This window comes from Panthera pardus, unplaced genomic scaffold, assembly GCF_024362965.1.
Source record: "Panthera pardus isolate Hobbes unplaced genomic scaffold, ASM2436296v1 HiC_scaffold_12, whole genome shotgun sequence".
Lineage (NCBI taxonomy): Eukaryota > Metazoa > Chordata > Mammalia > Carnivora > Felidae > Panthera > Panthera pardus.
In genome coordinates, this window is record NW_026526677.1 from 1,862,978 (window position 1) to 1,883,829 (window position 20,852).

Here is a 20,852-nt window from a genome sequence, read left to right on the forward strand (position 1 = left end):
CACATGGCCTATAGGGTATACAGGTAGTGGGAGGGAACACACAAGGGACAAATTTGGAGTGCAGGGAGGAAGGGACACCTCATAATAATAACCTCATTGCCCCTCCTGCCTTTAGGCCTGGGAGAAGATCATCCCATCCTGGGTCTCTGGCCAGGTCCTCACTTATTCAAGAGAGTCCTGGAGCACCCCCAGGAAGCCCAAGTGCCAGGTTTCCTCCACTCAGCTGCTTGAGCGGCCTCATGCTGACACCTGGCGGCCGCTTCTAGAATTAAAGCGGAAAGAGCCCACCAGTTTTAGACACTACAACTTGAGACTCTCTGAGGAGAGGGCTGGGGGGCAAAGGTGCATTTCTCTCTATGGAGGGGGCCCCTACATCATCAGGGTACAGGTGATCTCTACCCTTTTGTGCTCAGATCTGAGGCTCTTATCCACCTCCATCCTGGCATTACAGAACAGGTGGTGGAGGGAGGCATAAGGGAATTCCCCCCATTTGGGGGGCTCCCCAACACCAAGGGATGTGGCAAGGTGGATGCCCAAAGCCACAGGTGCACCACTTTCCAGAAGCATTGTTGTGTTCTGAAAACTAGAGGGCCCTGTATTACATTCGTATCAGAATAAAATCAGATCGATTACTGAGAAGCTCCAGGAAGAATGTTGGGACCCCGTCCAGAGGCAGAGACCCTGGGATGAGCAGGGATGGGCTGAATTTTGCTGTCTGAGCTCTCTTCCCAGCAGGGCTTTCCAAACCTGGCCCGAGCCTGACACCTTGTGGCTACTTGTAGAAGTGCAGCTGCAGCCTCAGAAAACCCACCTTTCCTTAAATCAGTAATAGCCTTTTGGGCAACTACGTCACTTGACCAAACCTCAGAACTGAGACAACCCACAACCCCATTCTGAACACACTAGATTTTGTCCCAGGAGCCTGGCACCGTCGGATACCATATGGCTCTGCCGTGTCCATGCAGCAGGTAGTCTGACAGGCCAGGGGAGGCTGCTGGGGGCTGCACACAGCCTTGAAGTCCCAAGGTCACATCACAAGGGCCCTGGGGGAGCCAGCCTGACAGAGCCCGGGGGCCACGTTGCACTGCTCACACAGCTATGTGTTCACATGGGGGAGAGGGATGGGTAGGGGAGGCTTGGAGGCTGACCCAGTTCAAGCCCTGGCTCTGCCAATGGATGTGGGCAGGTCGGTTCACCCTCTGACCCTCATGGGTCCCATGTGGGGGTGCACAGAGGCCCAGACACCAGCATCTGGTGCAGGGTAAATGCTAATAAACACCCGTTATTCTGCTCTCCCGATGTGAATGTGTATTTGTCCCTGACTCCCCTAACCCTTGGCACTAGAACATTCTTTCTTGAGACTGTATGGAGATGCATCCTAGACCATTGGTAGCTAAGCCACAGGGCCTGGCTAGTGCTGGGACACCTGCCTCCAGAGGCCTGTCTATCCCGTGCAGGTAAAAGTCACTACCCAAGAGGGCTCTGGAGTTTGGGGAGAGGGAGCTCAGCCAGGGCAGGGCTGGTAGTCTGGGGAGTCCCAGGAGCTGCAAAGATATCTCCCCCATGAGGGTCTTGAGCCAACAGGTCCCCAGGTTGTACGGTGGCTTTGCTCTCCCTTCTCCATTTCTCTCAGCTGGCCTCATTCTCCTTTCCGTGTAGGCCCCCCGGGACCCCAGCCCTGAGTCTCCTCCCTTGGGAAGCTTGCCCTCCTGGCAAGGGCCCCCACATGCCCATGGACCACAACGTGGGGACTGCATCAGCTTCCTCTTGCCCACGATCCTGGGAGGAGAACCAGATCCATGGTACTGTGTCTGTGCCACAGAGTCCCAGAGAGGCAAGCAGTTTGCTGGACACTGGGAGCAAGCAGCGGAGTCGGGACAGATCGCTAAGCCTGAAGCCCTGCCTTGGCCTTCCATGACCCCTCACCCCCACACCTGGCCCATGGGGGACAGGGCATCATGTGGCAACACGGTCTGGAAGAAGTCTGTCTGCTGGGGAAGGAACTGATGGTGTCCGGGACAGGCCTGCTGATCACTGCTGCGGCAGGCCCCGGGACCGGTTCCCCGCCACCCCCCACCCGCACCCCCACCACATGCCTTGCCACCACACTGGACCCTTCAGCAGCCAAGGCAGGGACGGTCTCCTCTGGTTTCCCTCAGATAAATGAGGAAACTGAGGCCCAGAGATGTTCAAGGTAACTTTCCCAAGGCCACACAGCCACAAGCAGCACAGCAAGGACTTACGACCCCTGCCTGGCCTCCCAGCTCTCTCCCTTCAGCCTTGCGCCAGCCCACGTCGACACTCCAGCTGGCCCCGACACGCTGAGGCTTGAGGGGAGGGGAGGTGCCCACACATCCTCCAGACCTTAGCCTGTCCCTTCTTTTTGACCGGGACCAGTGCACGCCCAGCCATGGAGAAGGGCCTGGGGAACATCAGTTCTGTGTGAACACAGCTGTCACTGTGACTCCAGAGAGAGTGGCATGGGCTATACCTGACTCGCAGCCATCCCTGGCCTAGGTTTGCTCCACCCATAGCGACAGCCTGACATGGACTTGTCCTCAAGGTTGAGACGCCTTTCTAGGGGCACAAGACACCTCCTCCAGGAAGCCTCCCAGCTTGCCTTCTGTTATGAGCTGATTGTGTGACTAGAGCTAACTTCCACCAGAGCCTGACCTCTCTGCCACTTCCTTTCCCACAGCTGGGCTGGGGTCCAGGAAGCACCCCCAGTGAGCAACCAAGGATCAACCCACCCTCTGGGCCCTGGAGAGGGCCTTTCCACCCTTTCCCTACCCCTGCCTCTTGAAGATCTCCTTAGACAGGATGAGCAGACCTCAGGAGTGTACCATGGAGAGCCAGGGAGGGCCATGGAGGGCCACAGAGAGCTACAGAGGGCCATGAAGAGGCAGGTAGGGCCAGAGAAGGCCATGGAGGGTTGGAGAGGGCCAGGGGGGTTACAGAGGGCCACGGAGGGCCAGGAAGGACCATGGAGAGTCAGGGAGGGCCAGGAAGGACCATGGAGAGTCAGGGAGGGCCAGGGAGGGCCAGGGATGGTCAGGGAGAGCCAGGGAGGATTGGAGAGGGCCAGAGTGGGGATAACAGAGAGCCATGGAGGGCCATGGGGGGCCAGGAAGGGTCAGGGAGGCTCATGGCGGGTCACAGAGGGCCAGGGAGGATTAGGGAGGGCCATAGAGGGTCAGAGAGTGTCAGGGAGGACAGGGCAAGCCATAGCTCCAGGTTCAGAGTCTCAGCTTTATTCCAGGACCTCCCAAATTCAACTCCTCCCAGCCCCATTCTTGCTGCCCACTGAGCATCCACGTGGGACTGAGCCACAGCTCAGAACCTGAGGTCTAAAGAAGGAAGAGAATTTCCAAGGTCCCCCCTTGGGCGTTGGGGGGCAGGCAAGGTGGCCCCGCGGGAGGCTGGGCCGGAACAGGGCCAAGTTATGAAGTGAGGATGGCCTTTGAAGAACAAAGGGGGGGCTCTGAGTCCCAGCGTGAACAGCCACAAGCTGGCAGGGCTGCTGGGGCGCGGGCTCTGTTTTCCAAAAACACAGATGGGCTGGGAAGGGGGTCAGAGTGAGGCCGGCGAATGTGGCCCCCTCCCCCCCAGGTTCTGATGGCTCAGCAGCCTCTTCCACATGGGGCTGGAGGGGGCGGGGCCAGCCCTCCCCCCCTGCCCCCCTCCCCCCTGCGCCCCGCTCAGGCTGGGGGCCCTACTGTCCTCCCTGTCAAGGCCCAGAGACAGGCACGGTGGGGAAGGACCCCTCGTGGGGTCACGGATGGGGAGCCCTGAGTGTGGCTGGTCTGGGGGTGGGCCTCCTGGGTCTAGAAATTCTGAGCCCCTCTGGGTACAGGGAGCTGGGGGAACAGGACTTATGTCCACTCCTGGCCTGATGGATCCCAAGTGCAGCATAGCCACAGACCCAGCGGTGCCTCCAGGACCCCATGTGGTCAGCCCAGTGCCTTGAAGGTTGGAGACTGTGGGGTGACCTTGTCATATGGCCTGAGGCCCAGCTTCCTGGGGAGCCCCAGGGAGACCGTTGGGACCGGTCCCCCCACAACTGCACACAGGCAGGAGGTGGGAAGTCTGAGCTGAGGCAGGGTGGGGCTGCTTGCACCACCACAGGCTGACTAGGCTGCAGGGGACATGGGGAGACGCTTCGGTCGGCCTCCACGTTCGAAGGAATCTGCCTCCCTGTCCCTGTGAAGAACCCAGAAACAATACTGCCGGGTGGAGGGAGGGAGGCAGGAGGCCCCCACCTCCCTGTTTATCTCTGCGGTTCCCAGACCCCTGTCTGCCTCCGTCCCCAAAATGTTCTTTCTGGCACTGACCCCTCTCCTGCCAGCAGCCGGCGGGGACAGGGGGTAGCACGGGAAGGAGGGAACCCTGGCCTGGCAGTGACGGCCACCCCCCAGCCCCCAGCCTCAAGTCCCTCAGAGCCCTGCAGACCCTCAGCAAAAGCTCCAGCTGGGTGGGCGCCTGGCCCTCCGCTGACCTCGGCTTGCTCAGCCACACCGTGTGTGTGTGTGTGAGGGGGTGGCTGAAGGAAGTCACCCCCAAGGACCTCCCTTCCACCCCAGGGCTCTGCATTTCTGGGGATCGGGGCTCAGGATCACCCTGGAGACTTTTCTCAGAATGTTGGGGACCTGGTACCTTGTCCAGCTGCTCCCAGGGAGAAGCCTGGACCAGAAAGACTGGGGGCCTGAAACACTACACAGCCCCTCTCCTTCCTAAACCTCAAGGCCTCTAGAGCCTGGGTGGCCAGCCCATCGGGCATTCCCGGAGGCCCCGGAGAGTGCCCAATGGCAGGAATTGGGAGACACAGATCCTTTCAGAGAGGACGCGGGGCCTGGACCGCGGGAGTCGCATGCATCAAAAGTGGGGCTTTGGTGCCCTCTGCTGGTCATATCTGTGAATGGCCGCCCTGGCCCTCTTGCCTGGCTCGGACAGGTACCTAGGCGCCCAGGGACGCCACTTGCACTGGGGGCCTCACCGTGCCCGGGCCCGAGGGCAGGCTCCCTCAAGGGGAACACAGGCATCTCCCCTCACGGCCTCGCTGGATGCAGAGACTCCGGGGCTCAGCCGGGTCTCTGCCAGGGGGCCTTGCCAGGAGCTCAGGTCACTGGCTCCTGGTCTCGCTCCCTCTCCTGGACCGCACCACCCCCGCCCCCCCCCCCCCACAAGGCACCCGGCCTTCAAGAGCAAGTGGACCCACCCTGGCATCCCTGCACCCACCCCCTTGCCCCTCAGGGTCTGCTCAGGCCCGGAGAACAGTGAGGACGGTAAATATTTACTGCCGACAGGAGAAGGCAAATACTGCCCCAAGGGCCAGGCGGAAGTGCCCGTTCATCGGTGCCGGAGGCAGCTGCACTGGCAGAATGTCCTCAGTGTGCGGGCACCAGAGGGACAGGCATCCTGGCTCCAGCCTCAGTCTCCCCGTCAAGAACACAGGTGCAACAGCTCCCACCCCACATGGCAGTGTGATGGCAAAACAGAACAGACGTGACGGCAAGTGTGCAGCTACAACGTACCCGGGAGGCCCTGGCCCCCAGTGAGGGGGCTGGGGGACCCGGCAGGGTCAGGGGACTGCTCCTCCACACCCCGCTGCCCCGGGCTTGGGGGCATTTGGACTCCTGCCCCCCATGCCAGGTGACACGTAGGGCTGGGTGTGGCCAACACCACTGCCAGCCCCATGGGCGAGGGAAGCCCAGGTTCCAAGGGCAGGCAGGGTCTGAGGACACGGGACGATTGTCCTCCCGTTTCCCAGAAGGGGCGGAGCATGGCCCGGATGGGGTGGCAGAGGCATGGCCTGGGGCTTGGCTGCCATGGGGTGGCCTGGGGTCCCCAAGGAGCAGGGGCATCTGAGGTCCAGTGCCCAGGGTGGTGCCAAGCAGGAGACAGGGTCTGACCTCTCCTCTGCCACCTGAGACCCTGGTGACCTTGGGCATCTCCCTGCCTCCATGAGCTGTTTGTGGAGGGGCTCTGGAGAGGGTCCCACGCACCTTCCCAAGATCACAGCCATGGCCGGCTGGGGGCTGGGGGGAAAGGCTCACCAGGAGGGCCCTGCCCCGGTAGCAGGGCCGAGGGCGGCCTCCGACCACGACCGGGTCTCACGGGCGGGCCGTCTTTCCCACCCCATGAACATGGACCTCCCCTGTGGCCCCCACCACACCCAAGACCAGCTATGCTGGGAGTCCCCCCCCACCCCCCAGCTGGGATGGCCCCACGTATCCCTGGGCCCCAAAGGGCTCCTGCGCTCACTTCCACAGAAGCGGGTGGGGGGGTGGGGGGGACACCTGGGCCATTTTCCAGGGTCTTGCGGAGACACAGGCTTAGCTAACTGCTGCCTCCAGGACACCCTGACCCCGCCAGCCTACTTCCCGTCCCAGCCGCTCCCAGCCCAGGCCACGGGCACTTACGTACCTCAACTTCTGCTGGACGCCCCTGCCTCTGTCCCTGTGGATGGGGCCACCTGCTGTTCCCATGCACAGTCCCCCCCCTCCTCTTCCGGGTCCAGTGTCCAGCCGTCCGCTCCAGGGGCGGGGCTAGCTGGGGACTGCCACAGCTCTGGGGGTGTTGATGTTGTCATGGGGAGAGGGCGGCCCTGCAGGGAGCCCCGGGGCTGCAGGCAGGCTGGCCGGACAGCCAGGTCCCAGCAGGAGGATCTACTTTGGGCTCCGAGGCCACCTCTGAGCGGTCTGCAGCCTCGGGGGGCCCAGGCGCCCGGCCCCGGGCCCAGCCATCCCAAGCTCCGGCCCGGGCGGAGCCTTAGGAAAGGTGCAGATTGGTTTGGCTTGGGCGGCCGGCAGGCTGGCCAGGCTTTTGTGCAGCCAGGGTCACCCGCTGACCTCCCCGGCCACAGCCAGCCCAGACAGCCCCCAGGCTCCCTGGCATTCCAGGTGGCGGCTTGGGCGGTGTGCCCGACGGACCCACACCGGAGGAGGAGGGGTGTGAATCCCTGAAGACCCGACCCCCAAGTGACCTCATCCTTAGGCCCGATGGCACTTCTGGGACTGAGCGCCGGGTCTGGGGCTGCTGAGCAGGAGGAGAGGGCCACAGGGTGGCAGGGAGACCGGCCCTGACCCTGACCCTGGCCCTGCGGGCTGCTGTCTTGGGGGGCCACAGCCGGGATGCCGCTGCGCGCTAAGTCTGAGGGCCCTGCCAGTGCCCGCGGGGTCTGAGTCCGTCCGTCAGCTCAAGGGGTGCCGTGTGGCTTCTCCTGATCCTCCAGGGCTTCCTCTGGCTCGGTCTGCGCTGGGGCCGAGGCTGCCCCGGTCCGGCCCAGAGCCGGGTGGTGGAGGGGCCCTGAGAAAGGCCAGCCCCGGACAGCCTCTTGTGCCCTTCTCTGTCCCCTGCCCCTGCAGGACCCCCTCCCCCACCCACCATTCCAAGGGCTTCCATCAGAAAAAGCACTAAACGTAGAGCCCGCACGGCTAGGTGGGGAGAAGCGGCTGGAATGTTCTCATTCTCTCTCCTTGGAAAGCTCTCTGGGGGCCCTGAGAGCTCAAGGCTTTTGAATTAAGGGACTCAGCTCCCAGCCGGCCCCCAGGGCCCCCCAAACCCTTCTCTGTCTTGTCTTGAAGCAGCCAGGGATGGGGGCGGGGGGGGGGGAGGGTGCCCAGGGCAGCGGGGGGTGGGCGGACAGGAGCCTGCCCGTGCCCGGTGGGCGTGGGGAAAGCGCGGAGGGACCCGCGTAGACAGAGGAAGAAGGGGGTCTCTGCGGGACCCCCCCCCCCGCCCCGGCCCCCCGGCCAACGCCTCAGCCCCCGTGCCACACAGACCACGCAAGCGGGGCTCGTTCAAGTGTTTATTGCATGGGTTGGGGCGCAGGGGCGGCGGGCTCCGGGCGCCCTCTAGTTGCAGTAATGCTCCAGCTGGTACAGCGAGCAGACGCTGGCACAGCATTGCTCCACGATGCCCCGCTTCTGCAGGGGCGCCTCCAGGGCCGAGGGCTGCAGGCCGCCCGCGCCAGGCGCCTCCCCCAGCTCCGCGTCCTTCCCTGCGGGACAGCAAGGCGGACGGCCGCTCAGGGACAGACCGCGCCGCCCGCCCGCCCGCGTGCCGGCCGCGGGGCGCCCACCCCGCCGCAGGCTCCGGGGCCACAGGGCAGGGCCAGGGCAGGAGCCCACAGGGGGGCCCTGGGTGCCCGACGACGGCCTTTCGGGATGTGACCAGGGGAATATGTGGTTTTTCTTTTTTAAAACTCCGGCCCGATTCCCCCGGGGCGCCAGGTGGGCAGCCGGGGTGGGCTGAGCGGGGGCAGCGGGGGCTCACCCTGAAGGTCCTCCGCCTCCCGGCGGGCCTTGGGCGTGTAGAAGAAGCCACGCTCCCCGCACACCAGGTACAGCGCCTCCACCAGGTGGGAGCCGCACAGGTGCTGGTTGACGAAGGCCCGGGTCGGCGCAGGGGTCCAGAGGGACAGCAAGGCCAGCAGGGGCAGGAGGCGCGTCCACAGGGCCATGGCGGGGGACAGTGACCTGGGGGACGGGCAGGGTTGAGGCCGGCGAGGGGCACGCGCCACGCCCAGGACCCCCGCCCCGCGCTCGCCCCCCAGACGCTCTGTGCCGGGAGCCCTCGTCCGCCCGCCGGCTCGAGAGCCCGGGCCCGGGGCCCCGACACCCTGGACTCGGCTGACGGGGAGCCCGTGGGGACAGACCTGCTTGCCGTCCGTGTCAGGGTGCAGGTGGTCCCGGGGGGGGCTGCTGGCTGCTGGGCCCCGCTGGCTTTATAGCTCCCGACCCCACCGCCTGGCCCATCAGGGCCCCCTGGTGACAGTGGCAGATGGCCTGGGGCTGAGGCTGCAATTTCTGGACCATTTCCCCGGTGCTGGGTCCGCGGGAACAGCTCCTCGGTCGTCAGCACCTCTCAGGCCACGGGGTCATTAGAGTCTTAACGAGGGGCCCGATGGCTGCTCACAGCTGGGGGCCAACGTCTCCCCAGGAGCAGAGCCCCACCCAGACCTCGCCTCAGCCACATTTTCCACATTAGTCCAGGGGAGCGGGGGGCCCCGGGGAGGGGGATCCTGCCTGGACCCTGGGCCCGTGCCACAGTTTCCAGTCTTCCTCCTGGGCCCCTTGGGTGGTGCATGGGGAAATATCCCCTCCCTGCTCACGGCCCTACCCCTACCTCAGCATAGAAGCCTCGCTGAAACGACCCCCCCCCCAGCACCCCGGGGTGCCGCAGGGAGAGCTGAGCTTGGGGACCAGCCACCGTGTGGACTCTGGGGCTAGGCCTCTGTGTGGGGCCCCACATGACCCACCCACGTATCCTCTGGATGCCCACCCCCGTTTCTGGAGCCCCTGCCCGTCTCCCCCATGCTGACCCTTTTCAGACCGTCAGCCCCGTCGGCTGCCACATGGTTTGGGTCCCTTGGTGCTCCCCGGCCCCCCGGACAGGACTAGGAGGGAGGCCAGGACCCCCTCCCCTCCCCCTGCCACCTGCAACCCTCTTTGGGCACCCCAGAGTCTGTGGGCCCTTTCCAGCTGAGAAAGGAGCTCAGCCTGCCTCCTCCTCTCGCCTCAGACCAAAGGGACAGGAGGGGTGGGGATGTTCTGCACCCACCCACACCCCCAGCATGGACCCCACTCTCCAGCCTGGGAAATACCGAGACCCCCTGCCCAGGACGTCCTGCTGTGCACCCCTGGAGCAGCCACGGGACCACGAAGGGGCTGGCCACCTGCTCCCAGCTCCGCCCTGCCCCCCATGCGGGACTCTGTGCAGGCTGGATGCCGGCTCTCACGGGCACCTTCCCCACTGCCGCTTCCGCCCAGGCCATGCTGAGGCGGTGCCCGCTATGACCCCTAAGGCCGCCACACAGCAGGGAAGGTCTGGGGGGGGTCTCTTGAGAGGACCATGCAGGACAGGGGGCTGGGTGGAGCTAGAGCCAGGTGAGAGGGCACAGCCCAGGGGTCGGTAGGGCTGGAGGGGGCCGGGGCTAGCCCTCAGCCCTTCCCCAGGGCTCACGGCCGTCAGAAATGGCCCCACTGGGGTGAGGGAGACCTGGGCACAGACAAGGTGCTTAAGCCACAGATGAGGGACGGACAGACCCCCACGGAGGGCTTGGGGCAGAGGGCTTTGCCTCGAGGCCTTTGACAGATGAGTCGGGGTTTGCCAGGCCTGCCGTCCTAAGAGCTCAAAGCCAGGGAGGGCCCTGGAGGTGTGTGGTGGTGAGTGGCCGCCAGGAGTGAGTAGGGCCTGGGGAGACTGGCTCGTGTCTCCCGGGAAGCCCCCAGGCCGCTCTCTCCAAGGACCAGGGGTAGGGGTGGGAGGGGGGCACCCTGGGCTGGGCCAGCCGTGGGGAATGCTGGGGGCCCGAGCCGGAAGGTCATGTCCAGACCCCTCGAGTGAGCGGAGGGGCAACTTGCAGCGCTCGGAATCCAGCCCCAGGCGCGTGGCCGGGGACGCAGGCCCAGAGAGGTCATCTGGGAAGCAGCTCAGCTGAGCAGTCCGTCAACATGCATTCTGGGGACAATTCCCAGGCCCTGCTCTGTGGGGGTGGGGCCCCTGTCCTCCTCCTAGGGGGGACACGAAACTTGTGGCGAAGGCCAGGCCTGCAGGCCTGCCTCGGACAGCGCACCACCCCCCCCCCCCCCCCCCCCCCCCCGCCCCGAGCGACCACACGGCTGTGAGCCCTGCCCCCACCCCAGGGACCGCCCCCCCCGGCCCCGCCCCCATGCTGCCACAGTGCTGAGATGAAGAGGCTCAGCCAGGACCCCCTCGGCCCTCCGGAGCTGCCAGGGCGGGGTGGGGGGGATGCTCAGCACAGGCTGGTCCTCTGGGGTGAGCCGGGCATCCAGGCACAGAGGGGTCTCCTGCCTGGCCTGGGCTGCCTGGCGAGGTCTCGGAGGAGGCGGAGTACAGAGGTGAAACCCTAGAGCAAGGCCAGGAGCCGGGTGTGAGGTCCCCAGCACACTGTCACGGCCCCGGAGCCCAGCACTCAGACGTGGAGGCCGGGGAGGTGCTCAGAGGGATTCTCTCCTTTATTGAGATCGTGAGCGGGCAGCGCGCAGCGTCACGGGCAGGACAAGGACGCTCGCAGGCCGAGCGGGGAAGCAGTGGGGCGGGGGTCAGCGGGGTGCCCTCCAGCAGGGACAGTCTCCAGCGGGCTCTGGGGCTGCCCGGGGACCCAGCCCCTCGCTTGGGCAGGGGCCGGGGGAGGCGGGGGAAGGGTCTCTCCCGCTGTACTAGCCGATGGCGCTCAGCGCATGGGTGAGGGTGTGTAGCTCGTCCTGGACGCCCTGCAGGGAGCGCCGGATGGCATGGGGACTGTCCAGCACGTCGATGGCCAGCGTGTACGGGTCAAACTTCACGGAGAAGGGGCGCTGGATGCGGGAAGCATAGTTCCTAGGGAGGGCAGTGGGTATGGACCCTGGGTCACCTGGCGGGGACTCAGGGGACCCTAGGGAGATGGGGAGGAGCAGGGGCAGAGTCTGAGGCCTCCAGGAGACGGCCTCCTTCATCCCCGCAGGGCGAGAGCTGCCTGCACCCCCCAAAAATCTCCGTATGACCAACTGCTCGGACAAGATGGGAGACCGAGCCTACTGCAGGGGGAGGGACAGGGGAGGGACCGGCCTGTTCCAGGCAGGTCTCTGCCGGACCCCCATCCCTCCCCACACCTCCTCCAGGCGGCCTTCCCCGGGCCGTGTGCTGTGCAGAGCCCCAGTTCTGTTGCTGGTCCTATGCTTGCTTGTGGGATCCAGCCCTCCCCCCACCTCCACTCTGAACACACCGCCCCTGGGCCTCAGTTTCCCCTGACTCGAAAATAAGACCCTCTCCAAGGATGAGCAGGTGGGACGCATCTCATGCTTTGCCCTCTTGCCCAGACGCCGGTGGTCACGCGCCCTCAGCCCCCCTCCCCAGGAGTGCCTGCTCCCTCCAGGCCCCCCGGGCTTTCCACACCGGCCCTCGGCCGCCCCTGCCCCTCTCTTCTGTCCCACCCCATGGCACCAGCTGCTTAGAGGCTGGGAAGGACCCCACACATCCTTCTTACAAAGGTCACACTCTGCCTCCCAACACGTGGCCTTGACCCGGCCACCAGCAGTTCTCCCCCTCCCTGGACTTTTTGGTTGGGGGTCCTACTGTGGGAAGGGTGTGCGCAGTGGGTTCACAGGCCCGGGCCGGCTGCAGGCTCGCCCGGTCTGGGGGCACCTGGGGGGCCTGGGCACCTGAGTTTGTCCTTGGCATCGCTGAAACTCTCGGACACGAAGTAGACAGGCTGGTAAGTCTGGTCCTGGTAAGGCTGTACGGCTGCAGCATCCGGGTCGAAGGCCCGGATCTCGGGCTCCTCAGACAGAGAGTGCTGGGGGGAGGCCGCAGGGTCACGGGCCCCCCACCCTGGCCCGCGGCGTCCCCCTCCCCGGGGGGCCTCCCGAGGCCTGGAGGCCATGTGGGTGGGGCAGGGTCCCCCAGTGGAGGGTGGCCTCACCAGGAGCTCCCCGTAGGAGGACAGCAGTCCAGCACCGTAGGCCTTCACCTCCCCATTCTGCTTGCACAGCCCGAACTCCACCGTGAACCAGTACAGCTGGCGGGACGGGCACAGCGTTGGCAGAGGTAGCCGCTGCCCACACCGCGGCCCACCTACCCCCGGGCCTGGGGCACCCCCCACCCAGGGCAGAGCCCGGCCAGACTCTGGCAAGGTCACAGCATAAAGGTGACACTCCCCGGACAGAAGTGGGGGCCCAGGCCTAGGTGGGGGGGCCTGCCCTGAAGCCAGGCACCCTGGGGCCAGCCCCCCAAGGCCCTGCAGGGGAAGGCGCCCACCGTGGACAGCTTCTCAATCTCCTCGTCGGAAGCCCCCAAGGACGCGAGCCCGATGTCCTGTGGAGGAAAGGGGAGGCTGAGAGGGGAGAGGCTCGGCCCAACACTGCACGGGCGCCTGCGTGGGGCGAGGACACCCCAGGGGCCTCCTGGACACCAGCTAGGACGCAAGGACCCTCTGGGGATTCGGGGACCCTCCCAGGATCCGGGGAGCCTTCTGGAATGGGGCATCTTCCCAAGATGCAAAGGTACTCCAGGTATACAGGGCCCCTCCCAAGATGGAGGGGACCCCATAGGTATGCAGGTGTGGGGGGCCCTCCTGGGATGCAGGGACCCTCCCAGGATCAATCGAGGGCCCAAGACGTCTCTTCTGGAAGCAGCCAGCAGGTGGCAGCACAGGCCGTGGGAATCCGCCCGCCCGCCCGCTGCACGAGGCCAGCCAACGAACGCCTCCTCATTTTTATAAGCGTTTTGCCCAGAACAGGTCTAAGTGCAGCCAGCGAGGCTCACCCACCCCTCTCTTCCAGGACGATGCCTCTCCCTGAAGCCTCATGGGCCCAAGTGGGCACCGTCCAGCCACAGAGGGACTCGGGCAGGGCGCTGAGGCTCAGGCAGCACGCCCCCTAGCCCTCAGCCCGGCGGGTCCCCGGCCTGGGGCCTGGGGCACAAACCTGGGAGAACTGAGCGAAGGTCCGGTCGGCCAGCATGGGCACGTGCCCCAGCAGCTCGTGGCAGCAGTCCCTGTGGGGGTGGGGAGAGGGGCGGTGCTGGGGGGGTGGTCCAGGGGTCCGGCTGCCCGCCCCTGGCCCCCTCCCTCTCTGCCGGCCCCGCGTGGCGAGGCTGGGCGGCAGGGGCAGGGCCCGGTGCAGGTGCACACTCACGGCTCCGGGGAGTGCATGGGCGAGGAGGCGTGTCGGATGTACTGGGTGCACTGGAACACTCGAAAGGCCAGGCTGGCCAGGAAGTCCCGGGCGGACAGCAGGCCGGCCACGGGCCGCAGCTGGAACCCTGTCCGCTCTGCAAGGACCCCGGCCGGTCAGGGCGCCGGGCAGGGTGGGCGCCTCCCTCCTCCGCGCCTCTCCCCGCGGCCCGCGCACCCTTCAGGAAGCGGGACACGTCTTCCAGCTGAGGGATGCTGTCCTCCCGGTACCCGCTGAAACGCTCCAGCAGCTGGAAAGCCTCCAGGTGTTCCCGGCAGGCGTGAGTGACGTAGAGGCCCTTGAGGGTGGTGTAGACCTCCTTCCTGCAGGCGGGGGTCTCAGGCGGGGGTCTCAGGCCTGGCTGTGGTGCCCCGCGTCCCCAGGCAGCCAGGCCTGCCCCCGACCTGGATGCCGGCCCCTCCCCTCCTCACTGTGCTCTGCCTTCGGCAGGCTCCACGGTGGGGGCGGGGGGGATCCCCACTGCAGGCCTCTCGCTGGACCCTGGAGACCCTGGCCACTGGGAGGGGCCTTTGCCCACGGCTGTGGGGGGTTCCAAGGGACGGAGGCCGTGGGGACGGCCTGACCCACCACCAGCCTGTCCCTCTAGACCGACAATCAGGGCCTTGGGAAGTCCTTTCCCCACCTGGCCATCACACGTGGGGACTTGGGGGGTCTTCCCCTGGCCCTCCTTGCCCCCTCCACCCTGGGATGGGCACCGGGGTCTTACCAGGTGGCGATCTCCTCGGCCGTGTACTCCACACGGGGAATGGGGTCACCACTGCAGAGGGGGGTGTGCAGTCAGTGGGGCCCCCTCGGGGGCGTGTGGGGAGGTCAACGGGGCTCCGTTGCAAAGGGCGTGTGGAGAGCAGACAGGAGGGGCTTGGGGCTGGACGCCCAGCTGGCCGTGTGGCCTCAGCAAGCTGCCTGGTTTCCTCGACGTGACTTGGGGGCCCAGGCCAGTGACCACAGTGACAGTGTTGGTCAAAGACACAAAGACACCCCTCCCCCAGTGTGCCAGTGTGAGGCTACAGGACAGGGTCTGGGTCCCTGGGGCTGAGGCCCCAGGGGTCCTTACTGCTTGTACTGGAAGGCTATCTCGGCGATCAGCTTCCTGCGCTGCCGGTACGCCTGGTCCGAGAAACCCTGCCCGCACAGTGGACGCGCTCAGGAGGCCGCCCGCCGCCCCGCCCCGCCCCACCTGACCCCTCCCTCCCTGCCACCGCCCCCTCCCACTTGCTGCCCCCCCTCTCCCCACTCACTGCACCCTCCGGCCCAGCCGGGCCCCTCTCCACCAGTCACCCCTCTCCCTGCCCACCAACCCCCCCCAGCTCGCTGGCCCCCTTCCCTGCTCACCACCCCTCCCTGCCCACCAGCCCCGCTATGCCCGAGGCACCGGCAGGTGCCTGGCGGCTGCTCTTAGCCAGGCCTCGGTGGTTTGGCCAGGAGCTGGGCAGCAGACAGGCTCCCCATCCAGGGTCGGCCTGGGGCCCACACCCACCACCCTGGCCACGAGTATGGGGACACAGGAGGCCCCGGGAGGCGGCAGCTCACCGGGTGACCCAAGTCCAGGTCAGGGTCAAACTTGGTGACCAGGTGGTGGCACTTGTCCAGCTCGGAAACTTTCCTTGGGAACCAGAAGACTTCGAGGAGGACGGAAGGGACACAGGCCTGTGTGAGCGTCGGGTCTCCCCCGGGGCTTTCTCGGGGGTCCCAGAGGGGCAGGAGGCCCGAGCCAGCAGGGAGGGGGTCCCCCAGGCCGCACGTGCGGTCACCTCAGGGGTCCCCTGCGGGAGCTTCCCTGCCCCCATCTCGAGGTCACGGGTAGCCCTCAAGGGCAGTGGAAGCAGCCTTACCCTTGTTCTCCCTGGCGCCCCGCACGTCCTCAGCCACCCGGCGCACGGAGCTGAGCAGGGCGGGCAGGTCCGCGCTGGGCACCTCACAGCACACGAAGTATTCCAGGTGGGGGCCCCCTGCGCGCGGCCTCTGGGCCGGCCGGGTCTCCAGGTGCCGGATTTGGGCCTCAAACGTCTTAGGGAACAAGGGAGAGAGAGATGGAGAGAGAGACAGAGACGGGGAGAGACAGAGATATGGAGAGAGACAGAGAGAGAGACGGGGAGAGACAGACGCAGGAAGGGAGAGGAAGGCGGAGAGCGGAAGGAGGAACCGCCCCGGGCTCTGCCCGGAGGCCCCGCCTAGACCTTTGCCGCCGGTGATGCCCATGCTGTGCTCCACACTGAGGTCGGACCCGCGGCCTGGGCCGAGCTTGTGGCTGGGGAATTGCATTTTGACCAGTGTGTGTAATAGGAGTCGTCACCGCGGCCTCTTAACCCAGCGTTGTGGGTGACGTGATGTGTCCCTCGGCCACACCCAAGCAGCCTGAGTCCCTAGCCGCTGGTCAGAAGGTCCCGCCATCCCTGGTGGTCTCATCTGGGCCCACTGGCCACCGGCCGCACCCAGGGGCTGGGGGGGGGGGACCTAGATCCCACTGTGACCGGACCAGGAGGCTCAGCCCCCCTCTCGGACTAAGCCCGCTGAGAGCCCGGGGGTCTGGCAGGAAGGCTTGCTCACCACCCCCACCTCCCGTTGCCCAGCAACGAGGGCACACGGGTCTCGACGGGCCCTCAGGTCACACGGCGTCCAGGAGCTGGAGCAGGCCAGCTGTAATATCATTTGGGCATTTCTGCCAAGGGCCAGCGTCCCGCCCGGCCTGCTGTGGTCACAGCACCTGATGCAGTCGGCCGTCACGTTAGCCAGAGCCCATCAGGGGCAGGCTATGAGGGGACCCTACTGTCCAGGCCGCCCTGCCAGGAGCCACACCCGCTCACCCCGTGTGTGAGGGGGTGGGGGCGGGGCTGGGAGGGGCAGCAGGGCTTGGTGGCCTCAGCCCAAGGGCTCAGGCTCAGGGAGTTCCTGAGATCACGGGGGGGGTACCGTGAGGGCCACGGGGTCCCCGGAGCTCTGGGGGAGCAAAGCCCCCTCTCCCCCCTGCCCTCAGTGGCCTGGGCAGCCGGGGCTGGCCCCTGAAACAGCCAGGTCCACACCAGCCACACTGGTCACACCAGTCACCTGCTGCCCTCACCTCGAACGCCTTCACGGCCCGGGACAGTGAGGCTTTGGCGCCCCGCAGGGTGAAGATCAAGTTGAGCGTGGCCTTTCCGTCCTTCTCCTTGAACACTGCGGTCTCCAGGGGGTCCCCGGGCTCCGAGGAGGCGGCCCCCGCGGCCTCTGCCTTCTCTCGCTCCTTGCGAGCGTCCTCGATGAGGCTCTGCCGTCGCCCGATGAAGCGCGGGGACTACGGGCAGAGAGCGCGCCAGCTCCCCCTGACCTCGGGCCACACCCCTGCCCTCGGGCCACCCCCAGTCCCAGGCTCTGACCCACTGGTGCCACAGCACAGGCTGTGCACTTGGGAGGGACTGGCAGGCCAGGCCTCGCCTATGTCCCCACCGGATGGCGGAGGGGGGGGGAGTGGGGGAAGATGAGCAGCCACAGAGTGGTGGGAGGATGGGCCCATGGCACCCCCAGGCGGCCTTGCCTCTGTCCCCAGGCCCTAACGGGATGAGGCGACAGGAGGTGTGACTCAGGACCCTGAGGTAGACAGCGGCCAGAGCGCTGGGGAGGGCAAGGAAGTGACGTCTGGCTCCTGGGAGGCCCCCCCAGGCCAGCCCCTCGGAATGATCTCTCCTTAGGGTCCCCTCCTGGCCCTTCCCCACAGCACAGGGACACGTGGCCAAAGTTAGCACTTCGTCTGGACCCAGGTGCCCGGGGCGGCAGCCTGTCCCCAAGACCAGAGCCCCCAGGCCTGCGTGGGGGAGGGGCTGCATGTCTGGGGCTCATCCCTTGGAGCTGAACTTCCAGGAAGGTTCTGGTACCATCGGGTCTTGGATGGTGGTGGTAAGGGTGCAGGAGAAGCCCCTTGAGAATCCCCACTTGACCCCGGGGGGATGGACAGAACTGGGGGGGCTGGGGGTGTCCCTGGGCCTCCCTGGGTGGGGAGGCCATCTCACTGAGAACCCGGGCAGGGGGCGGGGGGAGGGGGTGCAGTGGCCGCCTGCAAATCATATTTCCAGAACCCAAAGCCCATTTTCCTTAAAGGTCGAAACACGAAAGCCTATTTGAAACGTTGGGGGAGCTGACTGTTCCGAGACATCCCTGAAGGCCCCTCTTCTGGGCCGAGAGGGTCCTGGAGGTTCTGGCCCGGTGAGAATCCCCAGTACAGACCTCTCGAACTCAGGGGGCCCTCGGGTGGTAGCTGATGCCTTGGGGACCGTCCTGGTGGTGAAGGGGGCCCGGGGTTGCTGGCAGGGGAGGTGGGATTCAAAGACAGGAGGTCACACGCGGGCACAGACGCGTGGCTGGGGGACGGGTGACATGGCAGATGGAAATCGCCCTGGAGCCCCGACCGCCCTGGGGCTCGGAACCGGGGTCCGTGCCTGTTGGCCCAGCACCTCCCACCACGAGCCACCGCCAGGGCCCGGGACGCGGTCACACGCGCACCACACCCGGGGCCACGGCGTTGCGGGCACCCTGAGTCTGCGGCCCCTGCCGGCCTTCGGGGGACACCCCTGCGCTTCCGGCCCGTTCCGGCCTCTTACCATGATGGCTTCGGCCTGCTTGGCGTCCAGCTCGGAGACGGCCCTGCGGAAGCCCTTGGCCTGCGGCGAGGCGGCGTTGGGAGTGGGCATGGTGCGGGCGTCCGTCCGGGGCTCACCTCCACGGCCCTCCGCCAGGCGGCCTCTTATAGGCCGAGCTGACGTCAAGGCCCCTGTGGGCCCCCCACCTCCCACCTCCTCGCCTCCCCTCCTGCCGCCTGAGGGAGGCGGTGGGCGGGAGCCGAGTCGCGCAGGAGAAAGGGCTCTGTCCCATTAAATCTAATTGCGTCCCTGCCGCAGGCACCCGGCAGGGCAGCGGCCCGCGCTCTGAATCATCTCGGCTCCGGCGGGAGGGCTCTGCAGGGCTGGGGACAGCTGGGGCCCCCTTAGCTCCACACGCCCAGTGGGGGGACTGGCTGGTACACAGGGAGGTGCCATTCCGGGCCCCCCAAGAGCGCCCGTGACACGAAACCCCGCACCTCGGTGGCAGGTGGCCCAGAGACCCCCAAGACGAGAAATCCGGACCTAAACCTCGGAAGGATGTCGGGAGGCAATCTGCTTTTCCCGATGATTCTTCACCAAATTTCCCAACAGGGTCCCAGCAGGAGTTTCATCTGTCCCTTGTCCCAGGTCCCTGTGGCCGGATCCCCAAGCACCGCCAGTGATACCTGGAGTGTTCCGGAAAGGCCCATCCCTCCAGTGTCAGGACACTGGGAAGCTGGGTGAGGGAAGTCTGTATCGACTGCCCCGTGGTTTCTGTGGCCTGTCCCCCCCGGCCTGCAGCCCACCCTCTCACGGCCCACTGCTCCCTCCCCGTCACAGGTGCCACCGTCCTGGAGACAGGGGACAGGAGGGCACCTCTCTGCAGCTGCGGTCTGGCGTGAGTCCCACAACATCAACGTGCCGGGGACGTAGGCCTCCCTTGTGCCCTGGGCGTTGTGGGCTCAGCGGGGAGGGTCTAGACCAGAGCCCATCTAGAAGGGCAGGGTGGAGGGAGAGGAGCCCCCCGCCCCACCCCGGGAGGTCACTGCCCGGCCACTCCCTTCCAGAGACTGGACTGGAAGGTGGGTGGTCCAGGCAGACGTACTTCCCAGACTCCCCTCCTGACCTCTACAGTCCACCCCCCAGCTGGTCACCTCCGCCTCGGCCCAGGACCCACTCACTCTTCATCACAGTGGCCGGCTGCCCCCTCTCCTCCAGGCCCGTTCCCCGCACTGGTCTGACCTTGTCATTCTCTGGCTTCACAACCGTCTGTGGCTCCCCACCACCCCCTGAAGGCAGCCTGAAGCCTCAGTCAGTGCGAAGAGAAATGCCTGCTCCCACCGCCCCTGCTGGTCTTCTCAGCCTGGGCCAGTCCCACTTCCTGCTCCAGGAGGGCGTGGGGCTCCACGATGCCCAGCTTGAAACACTCACCCCCTTCTTCTTCCGGCGAGCTCCTACACATCCCACAAAGCCCGGCTCAGCCACCATTCATCCTGCGACGGCCGTGCTTTCTTGCCTCTGGTATTAACCTCCCTGCTCTGCTCTCCTCCTGGCTCATGCCTCCTGCTCTACAAACACCTTGAGGGCAGGAAGCTCACCAGCTTGGCCCCACTGCGTCTCCTGGAACCTGGCGTAGGCCCCCACCTGTCTCGTCTCCTAGCCTCTGGGCTCAAGGACACATCTCAGTGGCCTCTGCTTCTAACGCCCGGCCCAGAGGAGGCCTTTCCACAGGGGGTGGACATAGGCCCTGGATGGCAGTGGAAGAATTTGCCCCGAGACCCCAGCAGTGAGGGCGGGAGTCAGGCTCCACCCCAGGGTGCAGGCTTCCGTGGCTGCGCCTGAGCCCCCAGGGTCCCAACCGGCATCCAGGCCTCCTGAAACCCTGGGCAGGCTCCCTGCCGCCGGGAGGCCCCCCAGGGCTCTCATCTGCCCCCTCTGGGGTGGGCTGCTAGGGACCCTTTAGTGATGTGGTCCAGGCCCGTCCGTTTGCCCAGGGGGCGCGGGCAGGGGCTAAATACCGCGCAAGAGGCGTGCGGACCTTTGCTGAGTGTGGATTTAACCTTTCGGCAAATGTCTTCTGCTGACACAAATATTGTTTTTTAATTCCTTCGCCTACCTGAGCCAGCGGGGGCCCGCATGCCAGTTCTCTGTGGGGGCTGAGCTTTCCGCATCCTTCCCTGGGGCCAGGTGGCCGTGGGCAGAGGGCAGAAGCCCGTGGACACCCTTCCGCTCTGGCCTCCAGCTACACCTGACTAGGTGTCTGTCTGTCTGTGTGCATGTCGGCCCGTCCTGGGAAGCCTGTCCCACACAGCCGCCCTCCGGGGCTGGCTGGCTATGCTGGGCCCGGTCTGGGCCCCTCCTCCATGCCCCCAGGTCCACACCGGCCAATGCTTCTTTCCTGACTCGGCACCTCATGTTCTCCGGCCTGCCCATGGGTCCCCCTGCCTCCGGGGCCTCCCAGGCTCAAGCCTTCAGAGGGTGATCTGGAGCGCCTGCTGGCAGACCGTTGAGGAGTCTGTAGACCCATTCTGCAGAGGGGACACTGAGGCCCCAGGCGCGTGATTCTCTGGTCCTGCAGAGTCTCGAGCCTGGGATTCCCAGCTCC

The 20,852-nt window shown here is 66.2% G+C and overlaps 2 protein-coding genes across 2 annotated transcripts; both read right to left on the reverse strand.

Moving 5' to 3' along the window:
* Positions 1–7,793: 7,793 nt before the first annotated feature.
* Positions 7,794–8,734, reverse strand: INS (insulin). The gene is made up of 3 exons (XM_019437010.2): positions 8,657–8,734; positions 8,275–8,477; positions 7,794–7,999 (listed from the first exon to the last, which is right to left on the reverse strand). The coding sequence occupies exons 2-3, from the start codon at positions 8,459–8,461 to the stop codon at positions 7,854–7,856; spliced, it is 333 nt and encodes a 110-aa protein (XP_019292555.1). The 5' UTR covers positions 8,462–8,477; positions 8,657–8,734; the 3' UTR covers positions 7,794–7,853.
* A 2,221-nt stretch (positions 8,735–10,955) lies between these two features.
* Positions 10,956–18,370, reverse strand: TH (tyrosine hydroxylase). Its single transcript, XM_019437051.2, has 13 exons — positions 18,269–18,370; positions 16,756–16,968; positions 15,530–15,704; positions 15,228–15,316; positions 14,752–14,819; positions 14,404–14,454; positions 13,854–13,999; positions 13,638–13,773; positions 13,428–13,497; positions 12,760–12,816; positions 12,425–12,520; positions 12,165–12,298; positions 10,956–11,343 (listed from the first exon to the last, which is right to left on the reverse strand). The coding sequence occupies exons 1-13, from the start codon at positions 18,356–18,358 to the stop codon at positions 11,184–11,186; spliced, it is 1,485 nt and encodes a 494-aa protein (XP_019292596.1). The 5' UTR covers positions 18,359–18,370; the 3' UTR covers positions 10,956–11,183.
* Between the last annotated feature and the right edge of the window lie 2,482 nt (positions 18,371–20,852).

Bases quoted from the DNA above. Each gene is read 5' to 3' on its own strand.
- INS (XM_019437010.2), bottom strand. From the start codon at position 8,461: ATGGCCCTGTGGACGCGCCTCCTGCCCCTGCTGGCCTTGCTGTCCCTC. The intron at 8,000-8,274 runs GTGAGCCCCCGC...GCTGTCCCGCAG, and splicing joins GGAGGCGGAGGACCTTCAGG to GGAAGGACGCGGAGCTGGGG.
- TH (XM_019437051.2), bottom strand. From the start codon at position 18,358: ATGCCCACTCCCAACGCCGCCTCGCCGCAGGCCAAGGGCTTCCGCAGG. The intron at 15,705-16,755 runs GTGAGGGCAGCA...TTGTTCCCTAAG, and splicing joins GGGCCGTGAAGGCGTTCGAG to ACGTTTGAGGCCCAAATCCG. The intron at 13,774-13,853 runs GTGCGCGGGCCG...GGGTCCTTGCAG, and splicing joins CGTGTCCCGCTTCCTGAAGG to AGCGGACAGGGTTCCAGCTG.